The 18,814-nt window shown below is 41.8% G+C and overlaps 1 protein-coding gene across 2 annotated transcripts in view; it reads left to right on the forward strand.

Moving 5' to 3' along the window:
* The first annotated feature begins 6,340 nt into the window (after positions 1 to 6,340).
* Positions 6,341 to 18,814, forward strand: part of kcnk10b (potassium channel, subfamily K, member 10b) — a 43,484-nt gene continuing 31,010 nt past the window's right edge. Inside the window, exons 1-2 of one of the 2 annotated variants that reach the window (XM_014193592.2) lie at positions 6,341 to 6,600; positions 13,319 to 13,731. In XM_014193592.2, the coding sequence (XP_014049067.2) occupies position 6,600; positions 13,319 to 13,731 (414 nt within the window). In that variant the 5' untranslated portion in view covers positions 6,341 to 6,599. Of the gene's footprint in view, positions 6,601 to 6,725; positions 7,219 to 13,318; positions 13,732 to 18,814 lie in introns of those variants that run through there. The other variant, XM_014193581.2, reaches the window with a different exon arrangement.

The raw sequence follows: 18,814 nt of genomic DNA on the forward strand, positions 1-18,814 counted from the left end.
GTGAAGTGGAAACATCTAGGAGCAACAATGGCTCAGCCGCGAAGTGGTAGACCACACAAGCTCACAGAACGGGACCGCAGTGTGTAAAAATGCAACATTCACTACCAAGTTCAAAACTGCCTCTGGAAGCAACGTCAGCACATGAAATGGGTTTTCATGGCCGAGCAGCCACACACAATGCCAAGCGTCGGCTGGAGTGGTGTAAAGCTCGCCGCTGTTGGACTCTGGAGCAGCGGATGCCAGGAGAACGCTACCTGCCCCAATGCATAGTGCCAACTGTAAAGTTTGGTGGAGGAGGAATAATGGTTTGGGGCTGTTTTACATGGTTTGGACTAGGCCCCTTAGTTCCAGTGAAGGGAAATCTTAACGCTATAGCATATAATGACATTCTAGACTATTCTGTGCTTCCAACTTTGTGGCAACAGTTTGGGGAAGGCCCTTTCCTGTTTCAGCATGACAATGCCCCCATGCACAAAGTAAGGTCCATAGAGAAATGGTTTGTCGAGATCGGTGTGGAATAACTTGACTGGCCTGCACAGAGACCTGCCCTAAACCCCATCGAACACCTTTGGGAAGAATTGGAACACCGACTGCGTGCCAGGCCTAATCGCTCCACAACATCAGTGCCCAACCTCACTAATGCTCTTTTGGCTGAATGGAAGCAAGTCCCCGCAGCAATGTTCCAACATCTAGGGGAAAGCCCAGACGAGAGGAGGCTGTTATAGCAGCAAAGGGGGGACCAACTCCATATTAATGCCCATGATTTTGGAATGCGATTTCTTCGATGAGCAGCTGTCTACATACTTTTCGTCATGTAGTGTACCTGTCAGAGTACAGGCCCCTGGACAATATCTCATTTGTTACATTAGCAATAGATTCAAGGTTAATTATTTCTACCTGTAGAGAAAATAATTATAAGCCGGAATGGTTACTTTACAGGGAAACTATGTACTGTAGGTGAGAATGCTAGGAGTTGCTAGGGCTCTGAAGTGATCATGAATTTATTATATCTAGCTGCCTATTTCACACTTTACCATCTTCTCCTATATTTATAAAAGCTTTTAAAGCAGTAATTAAAAGTTTAAAAAAAATCATTCTTACTCTGCAAAAAAACCCTCTTCATGATAGGAGATTTCATTATTTCTGGTGAAACCCTGCAAGAAGACAACAATCAAGACAAAATACATACTTCTTCACAGAAAGCACAGCATTAAAAACACAACAAATACAGTCTGAAACCAGTATGAACAGTACCTGTATGAGGAACTGAAGTGATCACTGCTTCTGCTCCTGTTTCCCTTGCTTCGTTGTCCAAATGCTGACAGATTCAGTGTATGGGACTCATCGTCTGTGTCCGAGCACTCATGCCCTATAATAACAGAGTGAACAATTCATTCCGCTTTAATTAGTCTCCATGTGTTTAATGAAGCTTTCTAAACATTTACAAGTATAATTTGCTCAAGACTTGTTCGTTGTTAATGAGTTTTGGTGTTCGTTTCCTTATTTAGACCAGAGTTGTTTACTCTGCGTCTGAAATATTAGTCACTTCAATAATATTGACCTTGCAGCACAGCTAGTGTAATTCACCTCTCTCAATTTGAAAGAGTATTTTTATTGGATGCTGTTTCTTGCTACTCTAAGACAAACCAGGCTGTCAATATGATGGATGCTGCCTTAGTCCTCTCCCCCTATACCTTATGGCAAGAACTTGGCACTGCGTCCAGATCAATCACATTTGTCTCTATTCTAGCCAATCCTACTTCTTGTCTATCATATTCTTAGCATGCCATACACCACTTCAACCTTCTAATTCTATTGGATGCTGATCTTGCATTGTCTTTCATTTGTGCTAGTTGCTCTTGAATTATTTATTTTTTGATTTCCTCTATTCATACTCTATTTAACAGCAACAAAATTCAATGAATTCTACCACACTTTTTTCCTAACTATAATACTGCAATATGTGCCTCCAGGATTGAAGGGTTTAATCCAACCTCTGTGAATGTGAGTGGGCTGACTGAGGACTTCTCTCAGAGCTGGCATCTTTCCTCAACTGTTCCCGCCGTAACTGGTCATTGTCTGTGAATGTACACAACGATGATTAACTAAATCAGGTCATATAGCCTATGTGCGATTTTTTTCTTATTGAATTTTGTGATCGATTTCAGGCCACTCTGGTAGGCCTACATTATGATCAAATAGCCACAGTAGCCTACTTGGCCACTGATAAAACTGTAACTTATAGCGGGTACAGCCTCAGTGTTCACAGTAAACGTGCGTTGGAAGTTACACAGAATTTCCACAACATTCAAGTTTGCGCTCAGCAGACCAGAAATTTGCTCAGTGCCAAACAAAATTAGAGGGAACATTGGCCAGTACATCTCCATGCCATCCAGGACCTCTATACCAGGCGGTGTCAGAGGAAGGCCCTAAAAATTGTCAAAGACTCCAGACACGCAAGTCATAGACTGTTCTCTCTGCTACCTCACGGCAAGCGGTACCGATGCACCAAGTATGGAAACAACAGGACCCTAAACAGCTTCTACACCCAAGCCATAAGACAGCTAAATAGTTAGTTAAATAGTTAACCAAATAGCTACCGGACTCTGCATTGACCCTTTTTGCACAAATCTTTTAATTCATCACATACGCTGCTACTGTTTATTATCTGTCACTTTATTCCTAGTTATATGTACATATCTACCTCATTTACCTCATAGCCCTGCACATCCACTCAGTACTGATACCTCTTGTATATAGCTAAGTTATCATTACTCATTGTGTATCTATTATTACTTTTATTATTACGTGTTTTACTTTTCTTTCTCTCTGCATTGTTGGGAAGTAAGCATTTCAAGTAAGCATTAGTCCACACCTGTTGTTTACGAAGGATGTGACGAATAAAATTGGATTTTGATCAGATTTTGAAAAGCCCACTCCTGGTCCCTCTGATTAACTTAACTTTTCCCAACAACCGATTTACCCTCTTCGAGACCCTGAATGGATTTCCCAGATAAATATCCTCATCCAAAAAATCGCATCCCAACAAGAAACAAATCCTTGTCCAATAAACTATCATCTATAAACCTTCAAGTATCGTAGCTTTTTTTCTTTTTCATTGCATTCTTCGACACTACTGTTGTCCATTCCTCTTCTCCAACTCTACTCGATGCACTTCTCCTTTCAAACTCTGCATTCACTTCTGACATCTTTTTCCTGTCCCTGTCTGACATGGTCAAAGTGGATCGGACAACATGAACATTGTGGAGGAGCCTCAGTGAATTACTGTAATCATGTGATTTGGAACTGGTCCGGTTGAATTCATTATTTGTGTGCTCTGATTGGTTGTAGCAGTTATGACTCTGGAGAATGCACCTCCACCTGTTTCCTACAAGATGGTGGTGCTTTACTGTGTTTCCTGCCACAGGACAGAGAGGGAAAGACATGGCAGCGCTGCAATTGTCTCCAGACAGCTAGCAAGGTAATTTGTGAGAAGTGAAAATTGCATGTAAGTTGTAACCACTGAATTATTGTAGCAGCCCTGTTGTACTGAGTACTTTGAGACTAAACCTTTCAGCAGGAAAATAACCTAAAACACAAGACCAAATCGACACTGGAGTTGCTTACCAAGAAGACAGTGAATGTTCCTGAGTGTCTGAGTTACAGTTTTGACTTAAATGTACTTGAAAATCTATGGCAAGTGTCATGGGCGTCAAGGAACGGTGACCAAAATGCAGCGGGTATAGTGCTCATCTTTCTTCTTTATTTGAAAGAACACTCAAAACAAAATAAACAGAGGACGAAACAGTTCCATAAGGCACACAGGCTATACAGAAAATAACCACCCACAAAAACACAGGAAAAAACAGGCTGCCTAAGTATGGCTTCCAATCAGAGACAACGAAAGACACCTGCCTCTGATTGGAAGCCATACTTGGCCACACATAGAAAAAGAAACATAGAAATAGTAACTAGAACCAAAATCCCCTAGAACCAAAAAACCCCAAAACACACAAAACAAACACCCCCTGCCACGCCCTGACCATACTACAATTACAAATTACCCCTTACTGGTCAGGACGTGACAGCAAGACCTGAAAATGGTTGTCTAGCAATGATCAACAACCAATTTGACAGAGCTTGAAGAATTTAGAAAACAATTATGGGCAAATGTTGCACAATCCAAGTGTGGAAAGCTCTTAGAGACTTACCCAGAAAGACTCACAGCTGTAATCGCTGCCAGAGGTGCTTCTACAAAGTATTGACTCAGGGGTGTGAATACTTATGTAAATGAGATATTTCTGTATTTAATTTTCAATAAATAAGCAAACATTTCTAAAAGCATGTTTTATTTTGAGTTCAGGATGTAACACAACAAAATGTGGAATAAGTCAAGGGGTATGAATACTTTCTGAATGCACTGAAGCAATTATCCCATACCATTAACAGTATAGGCCTATACCAGTAGTCAATAGATGGGGTCATGCCAGACATGACATCACACACTTACAGTAAATAGTCTCTCTCAACAGCAATGGCCAATCAAAGATAAGGTGATAAATACCCCTTTTCCAAACACAAAGAAAAAAAGAGAATCTGATGAACACTATTTTGAGTACTCTTTGGTCAAAGGAACATGCTGTCAACAGCATATTGCTATTGCTGCCATGTTCCTTGTTTTGTTTAAGGGACCTTTTGACCCAGTACCGCCCATTATGAGCAAAGTATTATGATTTATTTTACAGCTGTGTGGTGAAGTACACAAGTGGGACAGATAACTCTCCCTCAAGGCTGGAGTGTTGGCAGTTTTGGGCAGCCCACTTACATCATAAAGCAATGTTCTCTACTTTTACCAATTTGCTCGATATTTCCTCTCAGACTCCTGAGTAGCGATCATTTATGAGCCTCAAGCTTGAAATATCGCTCTTGAAGTGTTTAAAGGCAAAACTCTTAATTTGTGCAACTCAATATTAGGAAGGTGATCTTAATGTTTTGTACTCTCAGTGTAGATACTTGTGTAAAACATACATATTTAAATGTTAAGTACATGAACCATAGGGACAAGTGTCATGTCAGCCATACTTTTGCATTAATGACAACTTTGTGTACAACAATCTATCCTCAATGTGTACATGTCATTGACATATGGTAGGCTATATGCAGGCAGAAACCCTCCTGTTAACCTCTTAAATGCAGATGTGTTAATTCTGAGTAATGTCCTCTGACATGCTCTAGTAGTTGTTCACCTCTAATTTTGCAATGGGGTTTTGTACTGTGTATTTGAATATTGTTTTCTTTCACATACTGTATTTCTACTACTGTACATTGATTTTTAGTTAGGCTTAGGCCTACACTGTTTATACACACCACATTTTATGTATATACTGGATTCTTGACATAGCTCACTGTAATATATCTACTGCTGTACATATCATTCTTCCTTTATCTTGTGTAAATTCATCCTGTCTGTATACGTGTAGATTGCATTTCGATTACTGTTAGTGCTATTTGGGTTGTTAATTGGATTCGTTACGACATTTCTTGATTTATGTTTATGTATAAAAAATGTTGTATTTGTGCACTTTGACATTTCACTGCTTTGTTGAGAGCTAGTAACATAGGCATTTCGCTGCACCCGCACTAACGTCTGCTAAACTGTATGACCGACCAATAAACTTTGATTTGATTTATTCACAAATCTATGCCCACAATAGGCTGACTACGATAGTATATCACCAACAAATGGCTTGCTTTCCTTGCAGACAGTTTTTACACTTGGTATGCCAATTCTATTTCAGCTTAAAGTCAGACAGCTGTCTATCATAAGAACTGGTTGAAGGTTCTTGGGGAAAGCATAGTCTATAGCAGCTACAGCCGCCGAGTGTTTCTGGAGGTGCACTTTTCTCATTGTGGAATACCATTGTAATGGTTTCTCTGGATAATTATGCATTTGTTAACAACAGTGAGATGTTCAATGAACTGTATCAGAATTAAATTAAATTATGATTTATCCATTTGTTTGTTTAATTCCTTTAAAAAAGTGTCCACTAGTGGTTGAATGATATGCAATTATACTACTGAAATGCATAATTCAATACATAACATAATATGCAAATCATAGGACATTTTGATGTTATTAACATACCAGTGGCACAGTGCTTCGTTCTGCAAGGCCGATCCACTGCAAAAATAACAATAATTTGATTTCATTTTTTTGTAGACAAAGTGTAGCCTACTGACTGAAAGTGCGTTTTGTATCTTAAATGCATTTCAAGCATCCCTATAAAATAAGTGCTGTTTATCTAGAACCTCAAAATAACACATCACAAGATTTAATGGCATCTTTTTAAGGGGCATAGTGACAGTATTGCACAGATTACTGGTCTCGAGGTAGGCTATTCATTTTGATACATTATGTATGATTTCTCCAACATCGGATGATGTCATGTTTTTTTGTTGTCTATGCTTGAATTTATTAATTCATTTAAGACTTTTACTCCGCGCCATGTGCCTACACGCCGGTACCCAATCGTGATTGGAGTGGAGTGGGGATTTAACTGAAAAAGGCGGATAGGCGCTATCCCTCCCTGGCACAAAATAGTAAGTAAACCATTTAGACATTTGTTAATTAGCATGAATATAATGAGCCTACAGTATTAGTGGTAATATCATTAATACTTTTAGAAAAGCGTCCATTGATGGAGAGATGGACTATTATCCAAGAAACGTCGTTCTTCCTTTGTTGGGGTTACATCCACATCCTTGTGTGAAGTTCGTTGTTCTAAGTGCGTTCGTTGTCCACTTCTGTTCCGAGCCTTCTTCAAGTGGACTGGCGTGTGAAATGTGTTGTAGCCCATAGGGTGGTCCTGAGTGGTGCGACAGACAGAACACATACATAAACCTCATTACGATCAACCGCTGGGGTGCACCCGCCCATGTCAAGCTAAGAAGGATAGGCTACATCTATGGCTTCAGACCATGTCATTGCTCCAGACACATTTTCGCCTTACTTTTCGGGTATATTTTATCATGCCATTCTAAGCAACAGTAACACATATTTGTGACAAGGGTGCTGGCACATTTGTTTTATTTTTGTACATTTTCTCAAGCGCTATTGAGCAGATCTATGGTCTTTGTGTTTATTGAGAAGAACAATAGCTATGAAATTTCCACTGGAAAACCCTAGAAAACAAGTCAATTTGGACCCCGAACAACAAGGTTAGTAAATGTACATTTTACTCTAAAAGTGGAGCTTGTATAATGATGGCTTTGTGCAAGGATGTTCAATGTTGACTGAAGAACCTGGGTATACAGTTGTCTCAGCATCTTTACTGTGTGACTTGGACAAAATTAGTTACATTGTGAATATGTGCTATAGCCTTTCTTTCAAATGATTTATTTTGTGTTTATTTCATCTAAAATAGGAGCTTTAATGTCATTTACAATCATGCAATGTGCTTTTTATGACGCCAGGTGGTTGGGAGTGGATCTCTTTCTTCTCCATCCCTTACGTGCTCAGCTGTGTGGTAGGCTACAGTGTGCTCTTCGTTAGGGATAGATAGAGGCGGGGATAGGACAGCTGCTGGGGAGATGTCGTTCAGGCCAATTGGGAATTACTGGGCAGAGAGAGAGCCTTTCTACTGACATTCCGCATGCTATTATCTGATTCAGTATTTGAATGTGATCCTCCACTCTTAATCTCCATACTGAACCCACACAGACAGACTCCTTTCATGTGATGTTTCCCCATCTACAGCTGCTAGGCTGGATAAATCAATATTCTGGCCTCCCACTGTGCCACTTGCCTGGCTTCCCAGACTCCTTGTTCCAGCCAAACGCTACGCCACGCCCACGGACGTTAGCTTCTTCTCCACAATGAGTCTGGATCATAGACTTATGTTAGACATCGCATCATTGTATCTGTCCCAGTATGGCGTATGTGAGAGCATGGGCGGTGCCATTGAGGCCATCTCCATTTTGAAGTAGTACATTTTCTTCTACTACTTAAATGACTTCGCAAAGAAACTGAAAGGGTGCACACTGCCACCTGTATATTGTGTTGTTTGAACAGGTATAAAGCCAAGGTTGGTGATTTACTGCCACCTGCAGTTCTGGAATGTTTGCTCACGAGTGTAATTAATTGGCTGATCCAAAGACAGTACAGTATGAAGATATGCATGAACTGCTTCTCCAATAGAACTGCCCAATCACGCTTGTAGGTGATGCCATGGCAACGCTGGCTAGCTAAGCTCATGTGCAGAAACACAAATCAGGTCTAACAGCAGTCTCGTGCTGAACTGCACATGTACAGGCCAGCAAATCAAAGGGAATACGTCAATATAAAGTTGGTTTTGACAAAAATGAAAACTTGTCAGTTTTTCACTTTCACAAAGGTTGGAGTAATAACACATTCAACTACCATTATCCCAGAAAATCTAGACCCACTCCAATTTGGATACCGCCTCAACAGATCCACAGATGATGTAATCTCTAATGCACTCCACACTGCCCTTTCCCACCAGGACAAAAGGAACAACTACGTGAGAATGCTATTCATTGACAACAGCTGAGCTTTCAACACAATAGTGCCCTCAAAGCTCATCACTAAGCTAAGGACCCTGGGACTAAACACCTCCCTCTGCAACTGGATCCTGGACTTACTGATGGGCCGCCCCAAGGTGGTAAGGGTAGGTAACACATCTGCCACGCTGATTCTCAACACAGGGGCCCCTCAGAAGTGCGTGCTCAGTGCCCTCCTGTACTCCCTGTTCACCCATGACTGCATGGCCAAGCACGATTCCAACACCATCATTACGTTTGCTGATGACACAACAGTGGTAGGCCTGATCACTGACAATGATGAGACAGCCTATAGGGAGGATGTCAGAGGCCTGGTAGTGTGGTGCCATGATAACAACCTCTCCCTCAACGTGATCAAGACAAAGGAGATGATTGTGGACTACAGAAATAGAGGACCGAGCACGCCCCCATTCTCATTGACGGGGCTGTAATGTAGTGGAGCAGGTTGAGAGCTTCAAGTTCCTTAGTGTCCACATCACCAACAAACTATCATGGTTCAAACACCCCAAGGCATGACAACGGCTATTCCCCCTCAGGAGACGGAAAAGATTTGGCATGGGTCCTCAGATCCTCAAAAAGTTATACAGCTGCACCATCAAGAGCATCCTGACTGGTTGCATCACTGCCTGGTATGGCAACTGCTCTGCCTCAGGCTGCAAGGCACTACAGAGGGTAGTGCGTACGGTCCAGTACATCACTGGGGCCAAGCTTCCTGCAATCCAGGACCTCTATACCAGGCGGTGTCAGAGGAAGGCCCCAAAAATTGCCAAGAACTCCAGTCACCCTAGTCATAGACTGTTCTCTCTGCTATCGCACGGCAAGCGGTACTGTAGCGCCAAGTCTAGGTCAAAAAGACTTCTTAACAGCTTCTATCCCCAAGCCATAAGACTCTTGAAAAGTTAATCAAATGGCTACCCGGACTATTTGGATTGTCCCCACCCCCCATTTTTACGCTGCTGATACTCTCTGTTTATTATCCATGCATAGTCACTTTACCTCTACCTTATTTGTTATATATATTTTTTTTCTTCTTAAAACTGCATTGTTGGTTAAGGGCGTGTAAGTAATCATTTCACTGTAAGGTCTACACCTATTGTATTCAGCGCATGTGATGAATACAGTTTTATTTTAAAGGGATACTTCAGGATTTTGGCAATGAGGCCTTTTATCTACTCCCCCAAAATCAGATGAACTCGTTCGTACCATTTTTATGACTCCGTATCCAGTATTAAGGAAGTTAGAGGTAGGTTTTGGGATCCAATGCTAACTAATGACTGGAAGTCTATGGGTATCTGCTAGCATGCAATCAGATACCCATAGACTCCCAGTTATTACGCTAACACAAATAAGCAATTGCGCTAGTGCAACTTTCTTCAAACTGCACGCAGAGTCATAAAAATAGTATCCACGAGTTCATCTGACTCTGGGTAGGTAGATAAAAGGCCTCATTGCCAAAATCCCGAAGTATCCCTTTAAGACATTGACTCGAACATAGGTTGAGCATCTGGTTTTCAGGGGAAATGGAAGGAGAACCTGTGACACAACTTCCACTTTTGGACATTAATAAAGCTACACTCCGTCATAACTCCTCCTCCACATTTACTGGATTGGTTCGTCAAGATCAGAAGTAATTAAACGCCGCTCAGGCGTTTCTTTTACACCTGCTATGTTAGGTTACCGAAGGAATGCGAACACATTCGGGGATGTCTGATTGGTCCAGAAACCGATGGATTCGGCCAGAGCAAGAACACGTGGGTAAAGCGCTGGTTTGAAAATTCGTCATTGGCTTTGATTTTCTGATGGTTTAGGCACAATCCAATTGCTGATGACTTTTTGTTTTTTGTTTTGTATAACGCCTCTCGTCACCACAAATGACTTCAGTGATGGCAGTCTCAGACTAAAGTATGTAACGCATAGAGATTGATAGAGGCCTCTAGTGGCCAAAAGGCCGATTTAGCATGGGCAACGCCATTGAGGGCTTCCACCATTTTAATGTAGTCAACTGGGTACAACTTCCAACTTTATTGGCTGATCCCTCTTAATGACCCCGTTGGAGTCATGTCCAACTGGGTCATCAGGAGGAATCAGCCAATCGTGAAGAAGAAAATCGACTACTTCAAAATGGAGTTTGCCTCAATGGAGCTGCCCCCTGTGCTCACAGACGCCATAATGGAAACTATATAGGGATGCTCTACTATTCTTTGAGCTAACGACAGAGCAGCGGAATAATTGAGTTTGAGTCGTCAGGCTACTGTGCCACAACAGTATACAAAAAGTTTAGGTGTCAGATTTAACACTTGCAATTTGTGTGGCTCGGTATAAGATATTTATTTTGTAAACATGGATAGGAGGTATGAAATTATCATATCATGATCACCAATCATCATCATCATAATGGCCTGTGGATGGCATCATCATATCCAGGATTTACCAACATGAGCACAAGAAAAAAAATCATCTTTATAATCCATGCAGTTTAATATAGCTTTTCTTTGAAGATCCTCCAGTGCATCACATCACACTTATTTTTGTCCTGTCAACTTTGTATTCCTCTGGTAACGTCTGGATGAGAGACAGAGAGAGGGGTGGAAGATGGGGAGGAGGAATGTATTGGATAAAAGCGTTAGCCTACTCTCCTGCATAATCAAATCTTGTGAAACTATGGAACTCAACAGGAGGCGGATTCAGTGCTTTGAATACTATTATATATTTTGTGAAAGCTGAACTTGGAGCACAATATTCATTTCAAAGCCACGGTAGGTTTCAAATCTAGATCGCCATTACAACCATGAGTTATGCTAATAATGATGGAACCATTTGTGATTGGAATTGAATGGCTATTTTTAGACAGATGCAGATTTAGTGATAGAGAAATAGCTCAACCCCTTTCATAAAGTACTCATCCAAGTATGATAAACTGTAGTGCCCATTTATTCCATTCCACTCATTTATCACAAACGATGCAAACCAATTCATGGTTTTGTCCGAGGAGTCAGACACTTGAATGGGTGGGCTGTAGAGTTGGAGGTTCTATAATGTCCATCAGCAGACCCCTCTCTGTAGCTTGCAGGTCTGAAAATATTACACCAAATGTCTTCCTAGAAATAATCCCACCCTAAGAAGTTCATTGTGAATTCCTTAATTGTGAAGTTAGTCTTCTTGGGCCGGCTTCCCGAACTCCTAGTCTTGGACTAAAAAGAAAGCTCAATGGGGAATCGTCATCGAAAGTAGTTTTAAATCCAGGACCACGCTTCATCTGTGTCTGGCAAACTGCCCTTAATGTCCTAAAAATAGCTTGAAAATGTTTTCCTAGGCACCGGTAATGTGGTAACTCAATGTGGCCATGTTGGTGTTGATGTTGGTGAATCTCCGGCTGTGTCTTCCCATCCTGATGACAGTTTGTTTTGATCAATTTAAGCTGTGATCCATGTCAAAGGATGGACTAACATGATTTCGATCCCTGTAAGTGAGTGAAACTTCCTTGATGTTCTTGAGTCTTCATGACAGGTTGTGTTGGTGTTCATACTGAAGGATGCTAGACAGTTGTTCCAGGAACATTGTATGTGGTAGTGTAGTAAATGTATAATACAGTAAAATACACAAAAAGTCTACAGTTTAAGTAGAAAAATACAATTCTTCACAAATTACGCATATTCTCCCAGATATGTATTAAATGAATACATTACATATAGTATGCAAAGTATGACATATCTTGCAAACAATGCTTCTTGTTTCAATTACACAAACATATCTTTAGTACAATAAGAGATTTGCTTCTAGAATACTGACAGGGGCTTTTTAGATTGTGTCACTTTAAAAATAAATAAAAAATGAGCTAGCACGTTACATAGCCATATAGCCAGTCAATCTCTCAAATTAAACAAAGAAGCACCTCCCTATGAACAATGAGCTCTTTTTAAAAACAGAGTGTTAGGTATTGCATCATGGTGAAACCCAGCCAGGCCCCTCCCACCCCCCCCCTGGGGCTCAGTCAGAACAATCTCCTATAGGAGGAGATCTAAATATGGATGCCTCCTTGACACAATCCCCCACCTTGAGTGACCCCACCCCACCCCCCTCCCCATTCACATGCATTTATTGCACACCCCATTCGCAAAGCAATGACCCAGTGGCAGTTATCCCCCTCTTTTACGGGCCACGCTTGTCTATTAGAGAGATTGAATCCTGCTTTTGGAGAGGAAGGCATATACATTTTTTAAGCACACTCTCGTCAAGGTTCTTAGTGTCTCTGTGTGTCAACAACAACTTGTCCTTCCCTTGATATCAAAACACCCACCGCATAATGCCATTTAGATACGGCTGTGGAAATTAGAATCGAGGGTTGAATACAAAACTATTCTCACTGTGGTAACATTATTACATATCGCAATGGCCTGCTGGGATCTCAGAGAGAGAGCGATGAAACGCTATTCTACCCTAGGGTGGAATGGGGCATCAGTCCAGGGCTGCAGGCTGAGTACTACACTAATGGCTTCAATCATAAGTCTGCTCCGATAGATGAATACAGTTATCCCATCTGCCTCTCCGTTAATGTCTAGAACTGCAGAGGACAATGCACCATACTTGAACTTTTACTGTTTTTGAGTATTATTCAGGTCAGGTAAGGTCAATGACAACATTGTCAAAATGCCCTGTAATAACAAACTAAAAAGCTAAATTCCTAGAGGTTAATTAAACAATAGTTTGCTAACACTTTAACTCTCTCTCCTCCTGTTAGTGGCAGTCCAAACCAACTTGGTCCCTCCCAAGAAGGTCCAGTCAGGGATGGTCCAATCCAGCCCTGTCCAGGCCAGTGTGGCGGCCATGCAGAACCCGATGGGCTGTGATCCCAAGGGAGCCAACGGCCACTGTCCCTTACCCCGGCTCTCCGTCTCCTCCCGTTCCGCCAGCGTGGTGGCCAGCATGGACACCACCGGTGACCTCTTGGCCCTCCACTCTGTGATGAAGTGGAAGACGGTGGTGGCGGTGTTTGTGGTGGTGGTGGCCTACTTGGTGGGAGGCGGCTTGGCCTTCCGGGCCCTGGAGCAGCCTTTCGAGAGCAACCAGAAGGACAGCATCACTCTGGAGAAAGCTTTGTTCCTGCAGAGGCATCGCTGTGTAATGCCTGCTGAACTGGAGGCACTCATCAAGGTGAGTGTTGGTGGTGGTGATGGTTCACTACATGTGGACACCTTCTTGTCAAATATCAAATTCCAAAATCATGGGCATAAATATGGAGTTGGTCCCCCCCTTTGCTGCTATAACAGCCTCCACTCTTCTAGGAAGGCTTTCCACTAGATGTTGGTACATTGCTGCGGGGACTTACATACATTCAGCCACAAGAGCATTTTTTCGGTCGGGCACTGATGTTGGGCGTTTAGGCCTGGCTTGCAGTCTGTGTTCCAATTCAACCCAAAGGTGTTTGATGGGGTTGAGGTCAGGGCTCTGTGCAGGCCACTCAAGGTCTTCCACACCGATCTCGACAAACCATTTCTGTATGGACCTTGCTTTGTGCACGGGGGCATTGTCATGCTGAAACAGGAAAGGACCTTCCCCAAACTGTTGCCACAAAGCACAGAATCGTCTAGAATGTCATTGTATGCTGTAGGGTTAAGATTTCCCTTCACTGGAACTAAGGGGCCTAACCCGAACCATGAAAAACAGCCCCAGACCATTATTCCTTCTCCACTAAACTTTACACTTGGCACTATGCATTCGGGCAGGTAGCGTTCTCCTGGCATCCGCCAAACCCAGATTTGTCCGTCGGACTGCTAGATGGTGAAGTGTGATTCATCACTCCAGAGAACGCGTTTCCACTGTTCCAGAGTCCAATGACAGTGAGCTTTTCACCACTCCAGCCAACTGAGCTCCTCAGTATGGGCCATTCTTCTGACAATGTCTGTCTATGGAGATTGCATGGCCGTGTGCTCGATTTTATACACCTGTCAGCAACGAGTGCGGTTGAAATAGCCAAATCCACATACTTTCGGCCATGTAGTGTATGTGCGTGCGTGTGTGGCTGACTTTCATAAGGGATCATTGGGACGTTGAATAGTGATGGTTATGGTGAATTAATAATTTATGTGATCTGGCAGATAATGGGATCTGTTTATGATAGATGATCATGGGATCCTCAAAGAATTCTTAGGGTCAACATGTGCTTACTATAAGTATTGGTCTGTTCATATGAACACTAATCTTTTCCAATTATATTCTATGTTCTGGAGCAATTCTGTTATAGTGAATGGACTTGGGTATTGTCATATCTACAAAGTTCTGGGTGTGCAGCATTAGTGCAAAGGTACATATATGTATGATGAGTTACGTAGATGCCCAGCTAGAGAAATTTAAAAAAAGGGTTGTTTATATCCATATTACATTTGCAATCCTGCTTTAGTAGCTCATTATAATTCCTCCAGCTGTGTCCATGAGTCATGAGATATGAGTTAGGAACTAGCTAGCTAGTCAGGGTTATTATCGGTAGCTAGCTTTGCCAGCTAACTTTCTTAGCTAACTAGCTTGGAAATGAAACAACTCCCTGATGAACAATAACGTTTGACTCCTAGCTAGCTAACATTAGCTAGCAACAACTCTTACCCCTAAACTCCTGCTTGCTTCACACAAAGTAGCTAGCTAGCTTGATAAAATATGTTTATTAATATCTGGTACTTCATTCAGCTGACTAACATTAGCTAGCTAGTAAATAATTGAAAGAACAGCTAATATTGCGGAGAGGCTTGACATTTATTTTGAAAGACTGTGCTAAAAGAATTATGCTAAGACAGTGAGTGGATCTCTCTAGCTAACTGACACTGAAATTCAAATATTCCCGCCCCAACGTCAGTGGTACTAGCTAGTTGGTCGGGTGTGTACTTACGTGACGCTATGACGTCTCCTCTTTCCAAGGGTTATCACTAGTTACCACAGCCACAAATGGTTAAACCCTGCCTTTTTCTACAAGTTTTATTAAAATATGACTTTAAACAACCTTAATCACACGGCTAACCTTATGACTAAATCTAACCTTAAATTAAGACTAAAAAGCAGAACATGTTCATGAATTTTTACTAGTGACAACCCTTTGCAAGCGCGAGTGTCATGCAGCTTACACACCCGAAAATGTCATTACGTTAATGCCCAATAATGAGTATATGATCCCAGAAATCCTTGTTAATGTGTAATCAAGAATGTACGATCCTGGAAATACTTGTCAGTGCGTGGTCAGGAGTGTGCAGCAATCTGCACACAAATTTGAGAAATTACCGCTCACGTCAAATTTCACTGAATGTGTACAGGTAATAAAATACCCGTAAACACTTATTTTCATGCAGTGCATGGGAACACACCCTGCTGACTAGAGGTCGACCGATTATGATTTTTCAACACCGATACCGATTATTGGAGGATCAAAAAAAAAACAATACCGATTAATCGGCCGATTTTTTTATTTATTTGTAATAATGACAATTACAACAATACTGAATGAACACTTATTTTAACTTAATATAATACATAAATACTATCAATTTAGCCTCAAATAAATAATGAAACATGTTCAATTTGGTTTAAATAATGTGAAAACAAAGTGTTGGAGAAGAAAGTAAAAGTGCAATATGTGCCATGTAAAAAAGCTAACGTTTAAGTTCCTTGCTCAGAACATGAGAACATATGAAAGCTGGTGGTTCCTTTTAACATGAGTCTTCCATATTCCCAGGTAAGAAGTTTTAGGTTGTAGTTATTATAGGAATTATAGGACTATTTCTCTCTATACGATTTATATTTCATGTACCTTTGACTATTGGATGTTCTTATAGGCACTTTAGTATTGCCAGTGTAACAGTATAGCTTCCGTCCCTCTCCTCGCTCCTACCTGGGCTCAAAGCAGGAACACATCGACAACAGCCACCCTCGAAGCAGTGTTACCCATGCAGAGCAAGGGGAACAACTACTCCAAGTCTCAGAGCGAGTGACGTTTGAAACGCTATTAGCGCGCACCCACAACTAGCTAGCCATTTCACATCGGTTACACCAGCCTAATCTTGGGAGTTGATAGGTTGAAGTCATAAACAGCGCAATGCTTGAAGAATTGCGAAGGGCTGCTGGCAAAATGCACGAAAGTGCTGTTTGAATGAATGCTTACGAGCCTGCTGGTGCCTACCACCACTCAGTCAGACTGCTCTATCAAATATCAAATCATAGACTTAATTATAATATAATAAACACACAGAAATACGAGCCTTAGGTCATTAATATGGTCGAATCCGGAAACTATCATCTCGAAAACAAAACGTTTATTTTTTCAGTGAAATACTGAACCGTTCCGTATTTTATCTAACGGGTGGCATCCCTAAGTCTAAATATTCCTGTTACATTGCACAACCTTCAATGTTATGTCATAATTACGTACAATTCTGGCAAATTAGTTCGCAATGAGCCAGGCGGCCCAAACTGTTGCATATACCCTGACTCTGCGTGCAATGAACGCAAGAGAACGGACACAATTTCACCTGGTTAATATTGCCTGCTAACCTGGATTTCTTTTAGCTAAATATGCAGGTTTAAAAATATATACTTCTGTGTATTGATTTTAAGAAAGGCATTGATGTTTATGGTTAGGTACAGTCGTGCAACGATTGTGCTTTTTGTTCGCAAATGCGCTTTTGTTAAATCATCCCCCGTTTGGCGAAGTTGGCTGTCTTTGTTAGGAAGAAATAGTATTCACACAGTTTGCAACGAGCCAGGCGGCCCAAACTGCTGCATATACCCTGACTGTTGCAGAGGTGACACATTTTCCCTAGTTAAAAGAAATTCATGTTAGCAGGCAATATTAACTAAATATGCAGGTTTAAAAATATATACTTGTGTATTGATTTTAAGAAAGACATTGATGTTTATGGTTAGGTACACGTTGGAGCAACAACAGTCCTTTTTCGCGAATGCGCACCGCATTGATTATATGCAACGCAGGACAGGCTAGATAAACTAGTAATATCATCAACCATGTGTAGTTAACTAGTGATTATGATTGATTGATTGATTGTTTTTTATAAGATAAGTTTAATGCTAGCTAGCAACTTACCTTGGCTTCTTACTGCATTCGCGTAACAGGCAGGCTCCTTGTGGAGTGCAATGTAAAGCAGGTGGTTCGAATCCCCAAGCTGACAAGGTAAAAATCTGTCGTACTGCCCCTGAACAAGGCAGTTAACCCACCGTTCCTAGGCCGTCATTGAAAATAAGAATGTGTTTTTAACTGAATGCTTAATTAAAAAAAATTATAAATGTAAAAAAAGAAATACAAAAGAAATACGGCAAATCGGTGGAGCACAGAGAAAGAATTCGTCAGACTGAATGAGAGGGTCGTCACACCCCCTCCCATAAAACTGGAGACCACGAAGGACCTCGGAACACCACACCAACCAAACAAACTACTGCCCTGGTTAACACTACCCCAGCCAGCCTCATCTTCCCCAGACCTCAGCAACCTTTGCGTTCTTTGTTTCTCTGAAGAAACTACAGAACCGCTGACAGATGGGGTCAGCATCCCCAACGTCAATATCATGTTCTATTAAGTTTGTACGTGTAGGTGTATCAGAAAACAACTGGAAAACTCAATCAGACCGACCAACTCGTCCTGCCTATCAGCTGGTAGATGAGCGAGAAGGCTATCCAAAACATCCAGTGACTGAATTTTTCAATCTACCCTGCAGTACGCAATCGTCAGGACCAGGGATATCCTCCTCACCATGCACGGATCTAGCATGACAAAAAGAAGAACCCAGCAATGTAACAGTACCGGCCAAAAGAACAGGTTTACCGTCCTCTGCAGACTCCCAGTTCGGCCCCAGAGGAATGTGCATAATAGGGTTTTAGCAGATTTACATGGCACAGTTGGTGCGCTTTCCTCCATTCCGGAGTGACAACTAGATAGTTTTGCTCAGTGCACTGGTGCACAACCGTATATGGACCTTGAAATATGGCTTGAAAAGGAGAACCAACAATTGGCAGCAGAGCAAGAACTTGGTCACCTGGACTAAAGTGACGAGGCTCAGCTCGCTGATCAAATATGCCTTTCATCCTCCCCTGTAAAGATGACAGCTTCTCTTTAGCCATCTCACCAGTGGTGTACAGGCGTCGCCAGAAATCACACACAAGATAACAAGGACTGAGGCGGCTCAGGAGACTTCCAGTCATCCTGGAGCACCGCTAGAAGCCCACACACACTATGTCCAAACAC

This window comes from Salmo salar, chromosome ssa01 (assembly GCF_905237065.1).
Source record: "Salmo salar chromosome ssa01, Ssal_v3.1, whole genome shotgun sequence".
In the NCBI taxonomy this organism is placed as follows: domain Eukaryota; kingdom Metazoa; phylum Chordata; class Actinopteri; order Salmoniformes; family Salmonidae; genus Salmo; species Salmo salar.